Source organism: Cetorhinus maximus, chromosome 18, assembly GCF_964194155.1.
Source record: "Cetorhinus maximus chromosome 18, sCetMax3.hap1.1, whole genome shotgun sequence".
Taxonomy (NCBI): Eukaryota; Metazoa; Chordata; class Chondrichthyes; order Lamniformes; family Cetorhinidae; genus Cetorhinus; species Cetorhinus maximus.
In genome coordinates this window covers 83,010,569-83,026,709 of record NC_135896.1, presented here as the reverse complement: position 1 = coordinate 83,026,709, position 16,141 = coordinate 83,010,569, and the positions used below count along the sequence as shown (strand labels likewise).

The window sequence follows — 16,141 nt, the reverse complement described above, 5'->3', positions numbered from 1 at the left end:
GAAAACAACCTCAGCTTTTCAGTCTCTTCATGTAACTGAAGTTGCTCATTTCTGGTACCATTCCAGCAAATCTCCTCTGCCCCCTTTCTAAGATCTTGACATTCTTCTTGAAGCATGGTGCCCAGAATTAAACACTATTACTCCAGCTGAGGCCTAACAAATGGTTCAAAACAAACTTCCTTGGACCCTGTATTCAACTGATCTAAACCTTTCCCAGGCCATCCCCTGCCATGTCCCAACGCACACACACTTAAATATGAAAGACAAGGGTTGCATAATTTATTCCACAGTAATGTACATTGGACTTGTAGCTCACAGTTCATACAGCAGATGTAAAACCTGATCCATGTAAACTGCCTTAACACCAAGCAATTGCATCCACAGAGGATTTAACAGCACAATCTGCACAATTCACAATGTGCCAGGCTGTTACGGGAAGCCTTCATCTTCCTCTGTGAAACTGTAGCAACAAAGTTCATCCGCCCTTTCCAGAAATCTTCACTCTACTTCAAAATGGGCAATCGACTCTTTGGTTAATTAATGCGGCATCTCTGAGTGAGTATAGGTCTGGCCCTCCCAATCCGCGGCACAGTTAAAACATCAGTAATGCAAGACAGCATTGGCTTGCGGACTTGCTGCTGGTCGGCAGGAGTATTTCATATAAGGTAAAACCTGTTCTGGTGAATTTGGGGGGCGGTGGGGGGTGGTGCGAGACGGGGAGACACCTCCTGTATGACCCACACAACCGGTATTCCATTGTTAGGGTCTACCTTGACTGCAGATTAAAACCTTCTCTTGGGCGCCATTTCTCAGCCGTCTCCTGATCCTGCTCGTGTACAAGATTCAGACCGAGTTACGTGCGGACTTCGCTTTCTGTGGGGGTTGGTCTCACATGCCCGAGAGTCAAAAGGCACCCACTGGACTGGAGGTCTTCCCTGTAAATGGCTGCTTCTCTCCCACCTCCCAGGCGCCAGCTCCTCGCCTGTCACTTTGCCTCCGGCCCCGTCTCTGGGTTTAGAAGATCCCCAAGGACTTTTTGCATCCACCTGCGTCTCATCGGGGGCAGCTCCTCGTACATGTCAAACCCACAGGGCGACTCCACGTTGGGCAGCTTGAAGTGAAGAAGATGCCTTCTTAGTACCTAGACAGGAAAGAAGGAAATAATCTGCATTTATTCCTTTCACCACCTCAGGACATTTCAAAGGGCTTTCTAGACAATGTTGAAGCATAGTCACTGCTGTAATGTAAGAAATGCGAGAGCCAATTTGTGCACAGCAAAATCTCACAACAACAATGGCTAGGTAATCTGTTTTTGTTTTCTTCAGTGTTGAAAGATAAATGTTGGCAAAGACTTCCCTTTTCAAAATAGTGCCATGTGATCTTTTTAAATCCATCTGAGAGGGCAAATGGGGTTTCGATTTCAAGTCTCATCTGAATGACGGCACCTCTGGCCGTGCAGCATTCCCTCAGCATCACACTGGAACGTCAGCCTGGATTTTGTCCTCGTGTCTCTGGAGTGGGATGGCAACTTACAACCATCTGGCTCAGAGGCCACAGCAATGTTAATCAAGACCAGAGGGGCCCCAATCTACAAAGCCTTGTGCAAGAACTGCTCTCAAGGGTGCTGAGCACCTCGCTATAAGAGGGTAGGAGTTCCAAATGTACAAACAATGATGGACAGGAATAAAATCTATGGACTATCCAGCGTGTCTCCCACAGTGGTGAATGCCTTGTAGACATCCCATGCCACTTGAAAGCCTCGTAATCTCCTGGAAGAGGCAAAAGCAATGGTCTTAGCCCCAGCCAGACGCAGATCCAGCTTTTGCTTGAAGGAACTCAACAAATCACTGACCACCATACAAGAAAGCAGCTGTTCCAGAGCTCCACCATTCTCTAAAAGAACTACTTCCTGATATCTAATCTAGATCTAGCCTTATACAATTTAAAATTGTGATCCCTTCCTCCCTAACCTATTTAATTAGAACAACCCATCTACGCAAACTGTCTACTCCTTTCATCATCTTATAAACCTCGATCCGATCACTCCTAAGCCTATATGTATTTAAAGTGTAGAGTCCCAAATCTTTTAGCCTATCTTGATAATTAAAATGCTTTATACTGAGAATGAGTCTAGTGGCCCTCATCTGCACCTTTTCCACACCCTTAATATTACTCGCCATGCAAGGAAACTAAAACAGGACACAATATTGTAAGTGAGACCTGACCAAGGTCTTGTATTAGGACAGAACAGTGGGCCTTGTTTGTACAGGGATAAAACAGTATGCTTTGCCTAGAAGAAACTTAATTCTGTACCCACTATTCCCCAAGGTGCAAGAGCAAAGTACTGTGGATGCTGGAAATCTGAAATAAAAACAGGTAAATACCCACCTCATCTGTTAATAAGAAAGATTTTCGAAGCATGCTCCTTCTGGCAGCATCGGACGCCTGCAAAACAACAAAACATCACTACAGAAAACAGTATGATATGATGCACACCGTCAAGGTTTGAAACACTACAGTATACTAACTGCTTTAACTTATTATAACTAAACACTCGAGCATTTCAATGAATATTTTGGCATATTGTAAATAAACTGCTAGTCTCTTGGACTTTAATCTTCATTGTGACTGGCTGAACAAACATAACGTTCCAATCAGTGATTACAATAAAGCCCAACTGATGTGGCTGAAGTCCATCAGGTCGCTTATTAGTTATGGTATAATTGATGTCAATCCCGGTGCAAAATCCTTACATTATAAACACACTTATACTGTCATCCAGGGATGTGACCATGCACACTTTAGAAAGCTAATCACTTTTGACCAAGTTACTGCTTCTTTGTCAAGTGCTATTTCTGCTGTTCTGATTTAGCCCAAAATACTGATTGATGTGTTGTGATTGGTGTTTTAAATTGACTGCTTTATCTGCAGTATGCAGGAACCCTGGCCTAAACTTTACATATCTTTCTAAAGCACCGATGCATTTTTCAGGTTTCAGCTGTACGTGCACCTAATTTATTTCTGCATTAGAGATGATGCAAGACATCTAATCCCTGTGGAATGCTGAATCTCACCCTGATAATATGCCAGGGCTTCTGGTTCGCAAAGATTACATTTCATTCTGAATCCTTTCAAGGCTGAAGTATTGTTCGATTGAATAGGCCAGCAGTTCCTAACAAAATTTCGCATTTATTAATAATTTTGTGCTCAAGGTGACGGATTACATAGAATATACAGCACAAAAATAGACATCCTGCCTGTCCTGCCGCATTCAGTCATGAATGGTGGTGGACAATTAAACAGTTAAAGAGAGGAAGAGGCCCAACAATTTCACCATCCTCAATCATGGGATTGTCCAGCACATCAGTGCAACAGACGTGGCTCTAGTGTTTGCAACTATCTTCAGCCGGATGGAACAAGTGATCCGTCTTGGCCTCCTCCTGAGGTCCACAAGAGCACAGGTGCCAGTCTTTAGCCAATTCGATTCACTATACGTGATATCAAGAAACGGCTGAAGGCACCGGAAACAGCAAAGACTATGGGCTCTGACAACATCCTGGCTGTGTTACTGAAAACTTGTGCTCCAGAACTAGCTGTGCCCTAACCAAACTGTCCCAGTACAAAGAAGTTTCATTCAGCTGAATTCTGGGATCCGGGGATTATTTTATGAGGAAAGGTTGGACAGGTATCCTTTGGGAGTTTAGAAGAATGAGGAGTGATCCGATTGAAACATATAAGACACTGAGGGGGCTTGACAGGGTGGATGCTGAAATGATGTTTCCCCTTGTGGGAGAGACCAGAACTAGGGGGCACAGCTTAAATAGAAGTACCCTGAGGTGAGAACTTTTTTTTTCCTCAGAGAGTTGTAAGCCCGTGGAATAATCTTCCCCAGAGAGTGGTAGAAACAGAGTCGTTGAATATTTTTAAGGCAGAGGTAGACAGATTCTTGACTAACAAGGGAATCAGAGGGTATCGGGGGTAGGCAGGATAGTGGCAGTGAGACAGCAATCAGATCAACCATGATCTTATTGAATGGCAGAGCAGGCTCGAGGGGCCGAATGGCCAATGCCTGTTCCTAATTCGCATGTTCGTATGTACTAGTTTCTCCTTCATGGTATCTACGCATTAACTATTCCTTGGAATAGCGAATTTCACATTCTAGCTATACTCACTGTAAACAAATCTCTCCTGAATGCTTTATTGAATTTATTGGAGCTTGTTTAGGGCCCTTAGTTTTGAATTCTTCTACAAGTGGAAACATATTCTCTACGTCTCCCCAACCCCTTCATAGTTTTAAAGACCTCTATTGGTTATATGTTATATCGTATGCATTAGTACTGGGTAACAGAAACCCACCATTTCAGGCACCAAATCACCAGAAATAAGGATTCCCAGCTCAAACACAGTAGATGTGAAGGAAAATTCCCTCACTGTCCCAAAAATCTCAAACCTTAAACTGAATAAAGTATCTCGGCTGCACCTTTGTGACATTGTTCCATTCCAATGCCCTGCAGCCTTCCTGAACGCCATGGCCAATGTAGGGACAGATTGTGCTGTGCAACCAAGCTCATCCCGATTGCACACACATTTCAGATCAGACGGTTAAAGCTACTCCAATAGAAGGCTCTCATCTACTAATTTTGGGGTATGAGAAACAACAGTTGCAGATGAGTAAGACATCCTTAGTGACATCAGGAACACAAGAAAAAAGAAAGAATCTACGTTCACATAATGTCTTACATGACCTCAGGATATTCCAAAGTGCTTGACAGCCAATGAGTGTAGTCACTGCTCTGATGTAGGAAATGTGGCAGTCAATTTATGCACAAGTTTCCACAACAGCAATGAAAATCTATTTGAATTTTGTTGGCACAGTGATAAATATTTGTTAAGATACAAGGGCTACTATAATTCACATATTGCAGTAAACAAAGACTTGGGCTTCAGTTCACACACTTACCTCTGAAGGCCCTGGGTCCACTCCAGAGACTTGAGCACAAAATCTAGGCCAACACTTCAGGCCAGTACCGAAGTGGGGCTGCACTGTCAATGGTGCTGTCTTGCAGATGAGATGTTAAACTGAAGCCCTGTTTGTTCTCTCTTGGATGGAAGTAAAAGATCCCATGATATTATTTAGAAGAGGAGCAGGGTTGTTGCTCCCGGTGTCCTGGCCAACATTCATCCCTGAACCAACAGCTTTAAAACAGATTCAACTGATCAACATTGACATTGCTGTTGTGGGAGCTTCCTGTGTGCAAATTGACTGCAATGTTTCTTACTTTACAACAGTAATGCCACCTCAATAAATACTTCATTGACTGTAAAGCGCTTTGGAACATCCTGAGGCCAGGAAAGGTGCTGTATAAATACAAGTTTTTCTTTCCTTTCATAGGTGCCTTCTACCTATGGCAAGTGCCGACTAGTCATTAACACCAGAAGAGTGTGGGGGAGGAGAAAGATTGAAGGGCAACGAGGGCCACTTTATTTCTCGGGAATCTTTATAACTCAAGGGTAATTAATGAGCTACTTAATAGGAACTACTACTCTGACTTGGGGATCGAGAGCCATAAACACTTCTGACTTTCAGGAGGTCGCCTTCAGAGATTAATTGCCACCTTACTTACAGGTCTAAAGCTGACACTTAAGCAGTTGATTTATCACAGAATGAATTCCCCTCTGCACTGCTTTCAATTTTAATTCCATTTCTTGCCTCCTTTCCTGGAGGCATTATCTCCTGTTGGGGCAATAGGCTGACAAACACCAGCCAAAACCTAGTACCCTGTCCTTTAAACTACTCCGACTGGTGCCTGAGGATTTATTATGTCCTGTTCACCCTGCACTCTTGTGCTCGCTCACCTACATTGACTCCCAGTCCAGCAAAGTCTCAAATTTAAAATTCTCATCGCCCTGTTCAAAATGCACCTGCTCCTCCCCACACCAGGCTTGTCCCTCCCTTTTGCTGTAGCCTGCCTTCGAAACCTTTGTGCTCCTCCAATTCTAACCTCTTGTCCATCTCCCAATTTCTTCAGCTGCCCAGCTTCGCAGCTTTAATTTCCTCCCTTAAACTCTCTTTCTTCTACTTCAAGCCACATCATAAAACCAAACTTTTGGTCACTATGCTAATAGCTCTTTATGTAGCTCAGTGTCAAGTTGCTTGATAACACTCTTGTGAAGCACCTTGGGACATTTTATGATGTTAAAGTTGCTATATAAATGCAAGTAGTTGCTGATGTCACAGGTACAAATGATTTATATATTATGCCAATGGTTTGCTCTGCATGAGATCAGACTGGGCTTGTAGCCTTTGACACCAATCTACCTCAGAATGTACATGGAAGAGAGAGATATGGGATTAGAGAGACAAGAAGAAAAATAAATTGGATAGGGGTACCAGCTTTTACCTTCTATCCAACTGCACCAGGTGCAGTCAGGATCAGCTCTGACAGGCACTTAAGGTGTAATAGCCAGCTGTCAATCACCAGGAGTTCCCTATGTGAGCCAAGAAAAGATAGACAGTACCTTTCACGACCTCAGCACCTCCTAAGATGCTTTACAATCAATGAAGTACTTTTTGAAGTATAATCACTGTTGTAATGTAGGAAACACAGCTGTCAATTTACAGTCAGCAAGTTCCCAGAAACAACAATGTGATAATGACCAGACAATTTGTTCCTGTGATGTTGACTGAGGGAGCAATATTGGCTAGGATACTGGGGAGAACTCCCCTGCTCTTCTTCAAAATAGTGTTATGGGATCTTTAACACCCACCTGAGAGGATAGACCATGTAACATCTCATTTAAAAGAAAGACAAATGCAAGTTCTTTCTTTACCACAGTCACTCTTTTGAAGGATAAAGTAACGGCCCAGTGAGCCATTATCACCAAGACTAAAATAAAAGCAAAATACTGCAGATGCTGGAAATCTGAAATAAAAATAGAAAGTGTTTTAATCCTCAGCAGGTCTGGCTGCATCTGTGGAGAGAGAAACAGAGTTAACGTTTCAAGTCCAAAATGACTTCTTCAGAACTCCAACTCGAAACGCTAACTCCATATCTCTGTCCGCATATGCTGCCATTCCTGAGTTTTTCCAGCACTTTCTGTTTTCATGTCACTGAGACTAGACTTAAATCAAGTTGTGCGTTTGTAAGCGGGGGGGGTGGGGGGGGACAGTGGTGGGATATAATAAAGGTACGTACGGTCGAAGACTTTGATGAATAACATGACCTTTTAAATTTAGCTTCATTGCGCTATCTTAACCAGAAGTACGGTTTGCAATTCAGAACTAAATTGTGGGTCCATGTGTGAGGATGAGGGGGCGAGCATATCTGCTTGGTGCCAGGTATTTTTCAGGATTTGCTTTCTGTCCCTTCTCATAAAGTTGCTGAGTCCACAGATACAACAGCCACCCAGTATCTCATCCAAGTAACCAACCTACACCGGTTGTTTGACTGTGGGGGCACCATAGCTGAGCAATATCCTGTTCTCACCCCAGCCTTCCCAAAACTATGATTGGTTAGGGATGAGGAGAATGCACCCTGGCTGATTATTTCACTCCTCTTTAGCCAATGGTGGTTGTGCCCCCGACACCACATCGCTGGCTGGGATCACATAATTATGTTCAGACCGTAACAAGCTTGCAGCCTCCTTGCTCTGAATGTTTTGAGGCCAAATCGGTTGGGCAGTCTTTGGCCACTGGGCAATTACGTGGAATTTTTCATAGGAACAGGTGGAGCCCACTTAGTCCTTCAGGCACCTTCTGCCATTCAATGAAAATTTGACTGATCTGTACATCAACTCTACAATCCTTAATATCCTAGTTGAACAGGAGGATGATAATTTTAAATTGGAGATGTGAGGCAACAGGGAGTCATTGTAGCTCAGTGAGTACAGGGATGATGGGTTAGCATCATTTGGTGTGGGTTAGGACATGGCCAGCTGAATTTATGACGAGCTGAAGCTCATGAAGATTCAAGGAGATCAGAAAAGAGAGCATTGGAATGGCCAAGATTGGAGGTGACAAAAGTAATGTCAAGTGTTTCAGCAGCATGAGGGCTAAGGCAACCAAAAACCTATCCATCTCAAGTCTTGAAATTTTCAATTTCTTCCCAGTCATAGAGTCACCATGGCACAGGAGGAGGTCATTCAGCCCTTCGAGTCCATGCCAATTCTCTGTAGAGCAATCCAATCAGTCCCATTCCCCCACTTTACCCCCATAAGCTCCACAAGTTTATTTCCCCTCAAGTATCTATCGAATTTCCTTTTGAAATCATTGATCATTTCTGTTTCCAGCACTCTGTAGGCAGCGAGTTCCAGCTTGTTACCACTCATTGCATAAAAAAGATTCTTCCTCACGTATCCCCTGTATCACTTGCCCATAACCTTAAATCTTTGTCCCTTAGTCCACGTACCATCAGCTAATGGGAACAGCTTTCCTTTGTCTACCAAACCTAAACCTATCATAACCTTGTAGACCTCGATCAAATCTCCCCTGAATTGCCTTTGATCCAAAGAGAAAAAGACCTCAGCTTAAGACATAGGAGCAGAAATTAGGCCATTCGGCCCATCGAGTCTGCTCCGCCATTCAATCATGGCTGATAAGTTTCTCAACCCCATTCTCTCGCCTTCTCCCCGTAACCTTTGATCTCCTTACCAATCAAGAACCTATTTATCTCGGTCTTAAATGCACTCAATGACCTGGCCTCCACAGCCTTCTGTGGCAATGAATTCCACAGATTCACCACTCTCTGGCTAAAGAAGTTTCTGCTCATCTCTGTTCTAAAAGATCTTCCCTTTACTCTGAGGCTTTGCCCTCGGGTCCTACTCTCTCCTACTAATGGAAACATCTTCCCCACGTCCACTCTATCCAGGCCTTTCAGTATTCTGTAAGTTTCAATCAGATCCCCCCTCATCCTTCTACCCTCCATCAAGTATCGACCCAGAATCTCAAACGCTCCTCATATGTTAAGCCTTTCATTCCTGGGATCATTCTTGTGAACCTTCTGGACCCTCTCCAGGGCCAGCACATCCTTCCTGAGATACGGGACCCAAAATTGCTCACAATATTCTAAATGTGGTCTGACCAGAGCCTTATAAAGCCTCAGCAGGACATCCCTGCTTTTATATTCTAGTCCTCTTGAAATAAATGCCAACATTGCATTTGCTTTCCTAACTACCTACTCAACCTTCAAGTTAACCTTAAGAGAATCCTGGACTAGGATTCCCAAGTCCCTTTGCACTCTAGATTTCTGAATTCTCTCCCCATTTAGAAAATAGTCTATGCCTCTATTCTTCCTACCAAAGTGCATGACCTCACACTTCCCCACGTTGTATTCCATCTGCCACTTCTTTGCCCATTCTTCTAACCTGTCCAAATCCTTCTGCAGCCTCCCCACCTCCTCAATACTACCTGTCCCTCCATCTATCTTTGCATCATCTGTAAACTTAGCCAGAATGCCCTCAGTTCCTTCAACTAGATCATTAATGTATAAAGTGAAAAGTTGTGGTCCCAACACTGACCCTTGCGGAACTCCACTAGTCACCGGCCGCCATCCTGAGAAGGACCCCCTTATTCCCACTCTCTGCCTCCTGCCAGACAGCCAATCTTCTATCCATGCTAGTACCTTGCCTCTAACACCATGGGCTCTTATCTTGCTGAGCAGCCTCCTGTGCGGCACCTTGTCAAAGGCTTTCTGGAAGTCCAAGTAGATAACATCCATTGGCTCTCCTTTGTCTAACCTGCTCGCTACCTCCTCACAGAATTCTAACAGATTTGTCAGGCATGACCTCCCCTTGATGAAACCATGCTGACTTTGCCCTATTTTACCATGCACTTCCAAGTATTCTGAAATCTGAAATCCCCATCCTTAATGATGGACTCTAAAATCTTACCAACGACCGAGGTCAGGCTAATCGGCCTGTAATTTCCCGTCTTTTGCCTCACTCCCTTCTTAAACAGGGAGGGTTACATTAGCGATTTTCCAGTCCTCTGGGACCAAGCTTCTCCAACCTAACCTTGTAGCCAAACTCCTGCAAGCCTGGAACCATTTTGGTAAGGACCCTCACATCCTTTCCTAAAGTGTGGTGACCAGAATTGGATGCAATACTCTAGCTGTGACCTAACAAGAGCTTTTCACAGGTTCAGCATAACTTCCCTGCTTTTGTACCCAATACCTCATTTATGAAGTCCAAAATCCCATATGCTTTGCTAACGACTCTCTCCATATGTCCTGCGGCCTTCAAAGATCTATGCACATGAACCCCTAGGTCTCTCTGTTCCTGCACACTCTTTAAAATGGTGTCATTAAGTATGTGTTACCTTTCCCCATCTCTTCTGCAAAAATGCATCACCTCCCTGTGTTTCCTCAACATTCGCACTGATTGCAGAAAATTTTTAGTCAGATGATGCCTTACCTCATCGACAGCCTCCTGCGAGAAGATGAAGCTATTGATGTGAGCAACTGCCACTGCGTAGAGTACGGGACACCAGCTGAGGCGTAGGGTACCTGTCACCAAGGTCTTGAAGTACTGTCGCAGCAGGACCAGGGAAGTCTCAGCGGGATGGGTGTAATTTTCCAAGGGGATTGGCAGCTATTTTGATACACAAAAGGTTGCACGAGTTGAAAATTGTGAGCAGACCAGTTTCTCAAGCAACCTCAGGGGTTTCACACATCACCTCTTTGCTGTGGTGGACAGCAAAGCTTCAATTTTAAAATTCTCACTCACATATTCAAATCCCACTGTGGCCTCGCGTTCCACACCTCTTTAACATCCTCAAGCCCTACAACCCTCCAAGGACTCTGACCTTGAGTATCCTGATTTTGATTCCTCCGCCACTGACACCCCACCTTCAGCTCTCTAGGCTCTAAACTCTGGAATTCCCTTCCGAAATCTCTCAGCGTCTACCACTCTTTCTTCCTTTAAGGTGTTCCTTAAAACCTTCATCTTTGACCAAACTTTTGATCATCTGTTCTAATATCTCCTAATGTGGCTCTTTGTCAAACGTTATCTGCTAGTGCTCCTGTGAAGTGCGCTGGGGTGTTTTATTACATTCAAAGTGTGACATAAATGCAATTTTTCTTTCATTTTCTATAGAATGATGCAGCAAAGGAGACAACCATTTGGCCCATCAATTTAAAGAGCATCCAATTCCCCCACACTTTCCCCATTGTCCTGCAATGTTTTTCTTTATCATGTAAATATCTAATTCCTTTTTAAGTTTGAAAATTATTATTGAATCTGCTTCCACCACCATTTTAAACAGTGCATTCCAGATCATAATAACTTGGTGTGTAAAAAGAATTCTCATCTCCTCTCCTGGTTATTTTACCAATTATCCTAAATCCTCTGGTTACCTACCCTCCTGTCAGCCCTTTTCTATTCTATCAAAACACCTTATCCTTATCAACACTTATTAAATCTCCCCATGGCAATCTCAATTAATTTTAATCAAAATGTGATGCATTGAGAACTTGTACAAAACATCAGCCGAATTTTCCCTATATAAGTTTTGTGTTAAGGTGGGGAATATCAAGTCAGGCACCCAGTATCAGCACCAATCTCCCAGGATAAGCAAGATGTGCGTCAGCATCTCAGGTATACCCTCCTCCACTTTGCCCCAGTTATCTGCCTCAGCCCCAATCTTAAAGTTAATTATATGTTGGACCCTTATGCTCACAGTATTGAGAATGAGGATGTTCAAAATCAGTTCATATGTGCTCAAAGCCATTAAATAGAGGTTTTCATCCCTCTGTTTGGAGGTGATTTGAACCCATGTTCCTGATGCAAGAAGGAAGTGTCCACCCCACCACACCACCCAGGTCCCCAACCAACCACATACACATAGTTGAGCCATCATTAGGCTATCGATTGATCCAGCCTATTCTGGCTTGCTGAGAGACCCGGCACTGGTCCGTGCGGGAACCAGACGCCGGCCCGTGCGGGAGCCAGACGTCAGCCCGCACGAGAGCCAGACGCCGGCCCGCGCGGGAGCCAGACGCCGGCCCGCGCGGGAGCCAGACGCCGGCACGCGCGGGAGCCAGACGCCGGCCCGTGGGGGAGCCAGACGCCGGCCCGTGGGGGAGCCAGACGCCGGCCCGTGCGGGAGCCAGACGCCGGCCCGTGCGGGAGCCAGACGCCGGCCCGTGCGGGAGCCAGACGCCGGCCCGTGCGGGAGCCAGACGCCGGACCGTGCAGGAGCCAGACGCCGGCCCGTGCGGGAGCCAAATATTGGAAATCTCTAAGTATTCAAATCGATGGAAACTGTTTGTGTACCTGCTTCAGTTGCACTCCCAGTGTCCGCAATACGCTAACGTGCTCCCCAAAGACAGCCTGGCGCAGCTGGGTGTTGAATTTCCTCTGCAGGGGCAGCAGAAGAAAGCAGCCAAAGAGCTGGTTGCCAAACGAGACACTCTCGAACTGCTCAAGGAGGCTAATGTAAAGATCGTGAAAGGAGGCCAGTCCTGGGAGTGGGGTGCTCAGGTCTAAGGTGTTCATCTTCTTCTGTTGACAGTAGATCAACAAGAGGGCTGTCAGGTTGTCGTGAATGCCTGGCTCTAGAAACAGGTTACTGCCCGTGAGGAATACGCATACAAGCCTTGCCAGTTTGGCAGCCAGGGGCAGGCCCTGCAAAAGTTCATCTCGCCAGGTCTCCAGCAGTAGTGCCCACTGGAGGCTGCAGGTCACCATTTCCACTAAGTTAGCTGGAAGCGAGTCTACCATCTTGCCCTTCATTTCCTCTCGGTTCACCTGGTCATACAGGTTGATCAGGGGCAGGAAGGCCCAATCAGCTGGCAGAAGGGGACCTGTCATCTCGGGGAGAAGCACTGATTGGGTCAAGTGATTCTGGCCTGTATAGAATGCCTGGGACCGTAAGATGGCACTCTGGAGGTGAGCAAAGTGAGCCAAGTAGCGGGCACGGATGGTGGGAAGTTGTTTGAAGGCTGCTCCCAGCAATGTTCCACGAGTTGGGTTAAAATGAACTTTTACTGAAGTGTCTCCATCTGCTCCAAGCTGGAGAATGTTGCAAAGATCTTCTGCTTCAGGACCACCAGATTTACCTTCCCTGTAAATGCAGCATACACAATACATTGTAGACATGGCATACACAACACTGTAAACACTGTATACACCCACACTGTAAACACAGCATACACAACACTGTGAACAGTGTATACATCCCCACTGTAAACATTGAGTACACACCACACTGCAAACGCTGTACACACACCACACACTGTAAATACTGCACGCACACACCCCACACTGTAAACACTGCATGCACACGCCCCACACTGTAAATACTGCACGCACACGTCCCACACTGTAAATACTGCATGCACACGTCCCACACTGTAAACACTGCATGCACACACCCCACACCGTAAACACTGCACGCACACACCCCACACTGTAAACACTGCATGCACACGCCCCACACTGTAAACACTGCATGCACACGTCCCACACTGTAAACACTGCACGCACACGCCCCACACTGTAAATGCAACACACGCCCCACACTGTAAATGCAACACACGCCCCACACTGTAAATGCAACATGCGCCCCACACTGTAATCACAGCAAGTAAAAAATTTACAAAGGGACATAGATAGATTAAGTGAGTGGGCAAAGATCTGGCAAATAGAGTAAAGTGTGGACAAATGTGAAATTTTCCATCTTGGCAGGAAGAATAAAAAGGAAGCCTATTATCTAAATGCTGAGAGATTGCAGAGCTTTGAGAGTCAGAGGGATCTGGGTGTCCTGGTGCATGAACCACAAAAGGATAGTATGCATGTACAACAACTAATTAATAAAACTAATAGAATGTTTATTATGAGGGGAGCTGATTGCAAAAGTAAGGAGGTTATGCTTCAGTTGTACAGGGCACTGGTGAGACCACATCTGGAATATTGTGTACAGAACTAGTCTCCTTATTTAAGGAAAGATATAAATGCGTCAGAAGCAATTCAGAGAAGGTTTAATAGCCTAGTACCCTGGAATGGGCGGGCTGTCTTGTGAGGAAAGGTTGGACAGGTTAAGCTTGTATCTACTGGAGTTTAGAAGAGTAAGAGGCAACTTGATTGAAACCTTTAAGATAATGAGGGGCCTTGACAGGGTGGATGTGGAGAGGAGATTTCCTCTTGTGGGAGAACCTAGAACTAGGGGTCACTGTTTAAAAAGAAGGGTTGCTCATTTAAGACAGAGATGAGAAATTTTTTCTCTCAAGGGGGTCGTGAGTCTTTGGAACTCTCTTCCTCAAAAGGCAGTGGAACAGTCTTTGAATATTTTTATGCCAGGACTAGATAGATTCTTGATTAACAAGGGGGTGAAAGGGGCAGGCAGGAATATGGGGTTGAGGTTACAATCAGATCAGGCATGATATTGAATGACGGAGCAGGCTCGAGTGGCCTACTCCTGCTCTTTAATTCGTATGTTTGTACGTACAACACAATGTAATTATGGATAAAACTCTGATCATTGAGGAAAGGGATGTCTATATTGGGAGACTAAACATTTTTTTTTCCCATCTCAGTCAGATACCCACCTACATCAAGCCATCTTAGCTTGGATAGGCACAGAGTAAAGCTCCTTCTACGCTACCCTTTCAAGTGCATCTGGGAGTCAGCCGAACCTTGGGTTAAATATATAGTGAATTTCCCTGTACAGGACCTCACCAAACACTAACAGAATGAGCTAAATGCAAAATAGAACTTGCTGCACAGTACTTGACTCAGTAACCACCTCAGTTGATTGTTAACATGCATTTCTGCATGTTCTGGCATTTCCACATCTTACACTAATTGTTCTTTATGGTTACTTAGTGACATTTCCAACTTAGTGTTAAATTTAGGATCAACCATGGCTCAGTGAGTGGCACTCTTATCACTGAGGTTGAGAGTTCAGGTCCCACTCCAGAGACGAGCACATAATCTAGCGTATCGCTCCAGTGCAGTACTGAGAGAGTCAGTCTTTCAGGTAAGACTTTAAAACCAAGACCCCATCTCATCTTTCATTTGAATATAAAAGGTCCCATAGCACTATTTTGAAAAAGAGCTGGTGAGTTCTCCCCAGTGTCCTCAGCTAACATCACTAAAAGCAGGTTATCTGGTCACTTTCTCACAGATGTTTGAGGGAGCTTGCTTTGCACAAGTTGGCTGCCATATTTCCTACAGTATGTTTGAAATGTGACTTGTGGTTGTGAAAGACGCTATGGAAATATAAGACTTTCTCTCTTTCTTTACATTAATTTTGTGCAGTGGACCCAACAGCCCAAACTGATTTCACCTTGTTATCCAGGGAAAGGGCGCATTAATCGAGCATTCCAGGCATAGAACTAAGTGAAACAATAGAAAAGTACTTACGAGAAATATCGACCAAATTTTCACACCAGGGATACTCACGGAATCAAATCCTGATTAAAGGCCAATTTCGACAGCAACTCATGGGCCAAATGCTCACTCCCTGGCAGCAGCTGCCTTAGCAACGTCATAGCAACATAGTGATAGAGTGGAGCTTGTCGTGTAACTTGAGGGCTGAGAGCAACCTGAAAGGGTGAAAGAGCCTTATATTGTTTTGAAGAACTGCAATATTATAATTGGAAAGGGAAGTCTGGAGGGTTGGGGGTAGGGAGGGTGGAGGATAGGGAGGGAATTTAAAGGGATGGAAACTGGAAGGATGGAGATGGCAAGTCTAAAGTGGATAGGTGTCAGAACAAGTTGGGGAGGAACGCTGGGCAGAGTTGGGGGGGGTGAAAGGAAGACTCTGCTGGTTTGGGAGAAAGTTTGAACAGTTCAGAGTACATCTTTGGACCTCTTTATTTGAGGATTTGGCCAAAACACAATCTACAATACAGTTAAGAGTTATTTGCAAGTGATCCAGTGAACATTATGACCTTTGGCATGAGCAAAGTGACATCTTCACAGTTCATTCAAACGAGGTAACATATCCAGGAGCACAGTCACCAAGATCGTTCTCCCAAAAGTGGGTTATGTCTGGACAGAGAATTTTGAGTAGTTAATATTTGATGGTTACAGGTCTGTCACAAATGGTGGAGGCAACTTGAAGTGATGAATTGCGCATTAACATATGTTAGCTTTAATCATGGTCTGGGCTAATAAACTTGAATTTATATTGCATCTTTCA

General features: G+C 44.7%; 1 protein-coding gene across 5 annotated transcripts in view; it reads right to left on the bottom strand.

The window, feature by feature from the left end:
• Positions 1–257: 257 nt before the first annotated feature.
• The window catches only part of rpap1 (RNA polymerase II associated protein 1), a 110,649-nt gene continuing 94,765 nt past the window's right edge, over positions 258–16,141 (bottom strand). For all 5 annotated transcript variants that reach the window (XM_078563091.1, XM_078563092.1, XM_078563089.1 and 2 more), the window contains 5 exons: positions 15,400–15,542; positions 12,271–13,060; positions 10,411–10,587; positions 2,389–2,445; positions 258–1,141 (listed from right to left, as the gene is read on the bottom strand). In XM_078563091.1, coding sequence (XP_078419217.1) covers positions 986–1,141; positions 2,389–2,445; positions 10,411–10,587; positions 12,271–13,060; positions 15,400–15,542 — 1,323 coding nt within the window. In that variant the 3' untranslated portion in view covers positions 258–985. The remainder of the gene's footprint in view (positions 1,142–2,388; positions 2,446–10,410; positions 10,588–12,270; positions 13,061–15,399; positions 15,543–16,141) is intronic.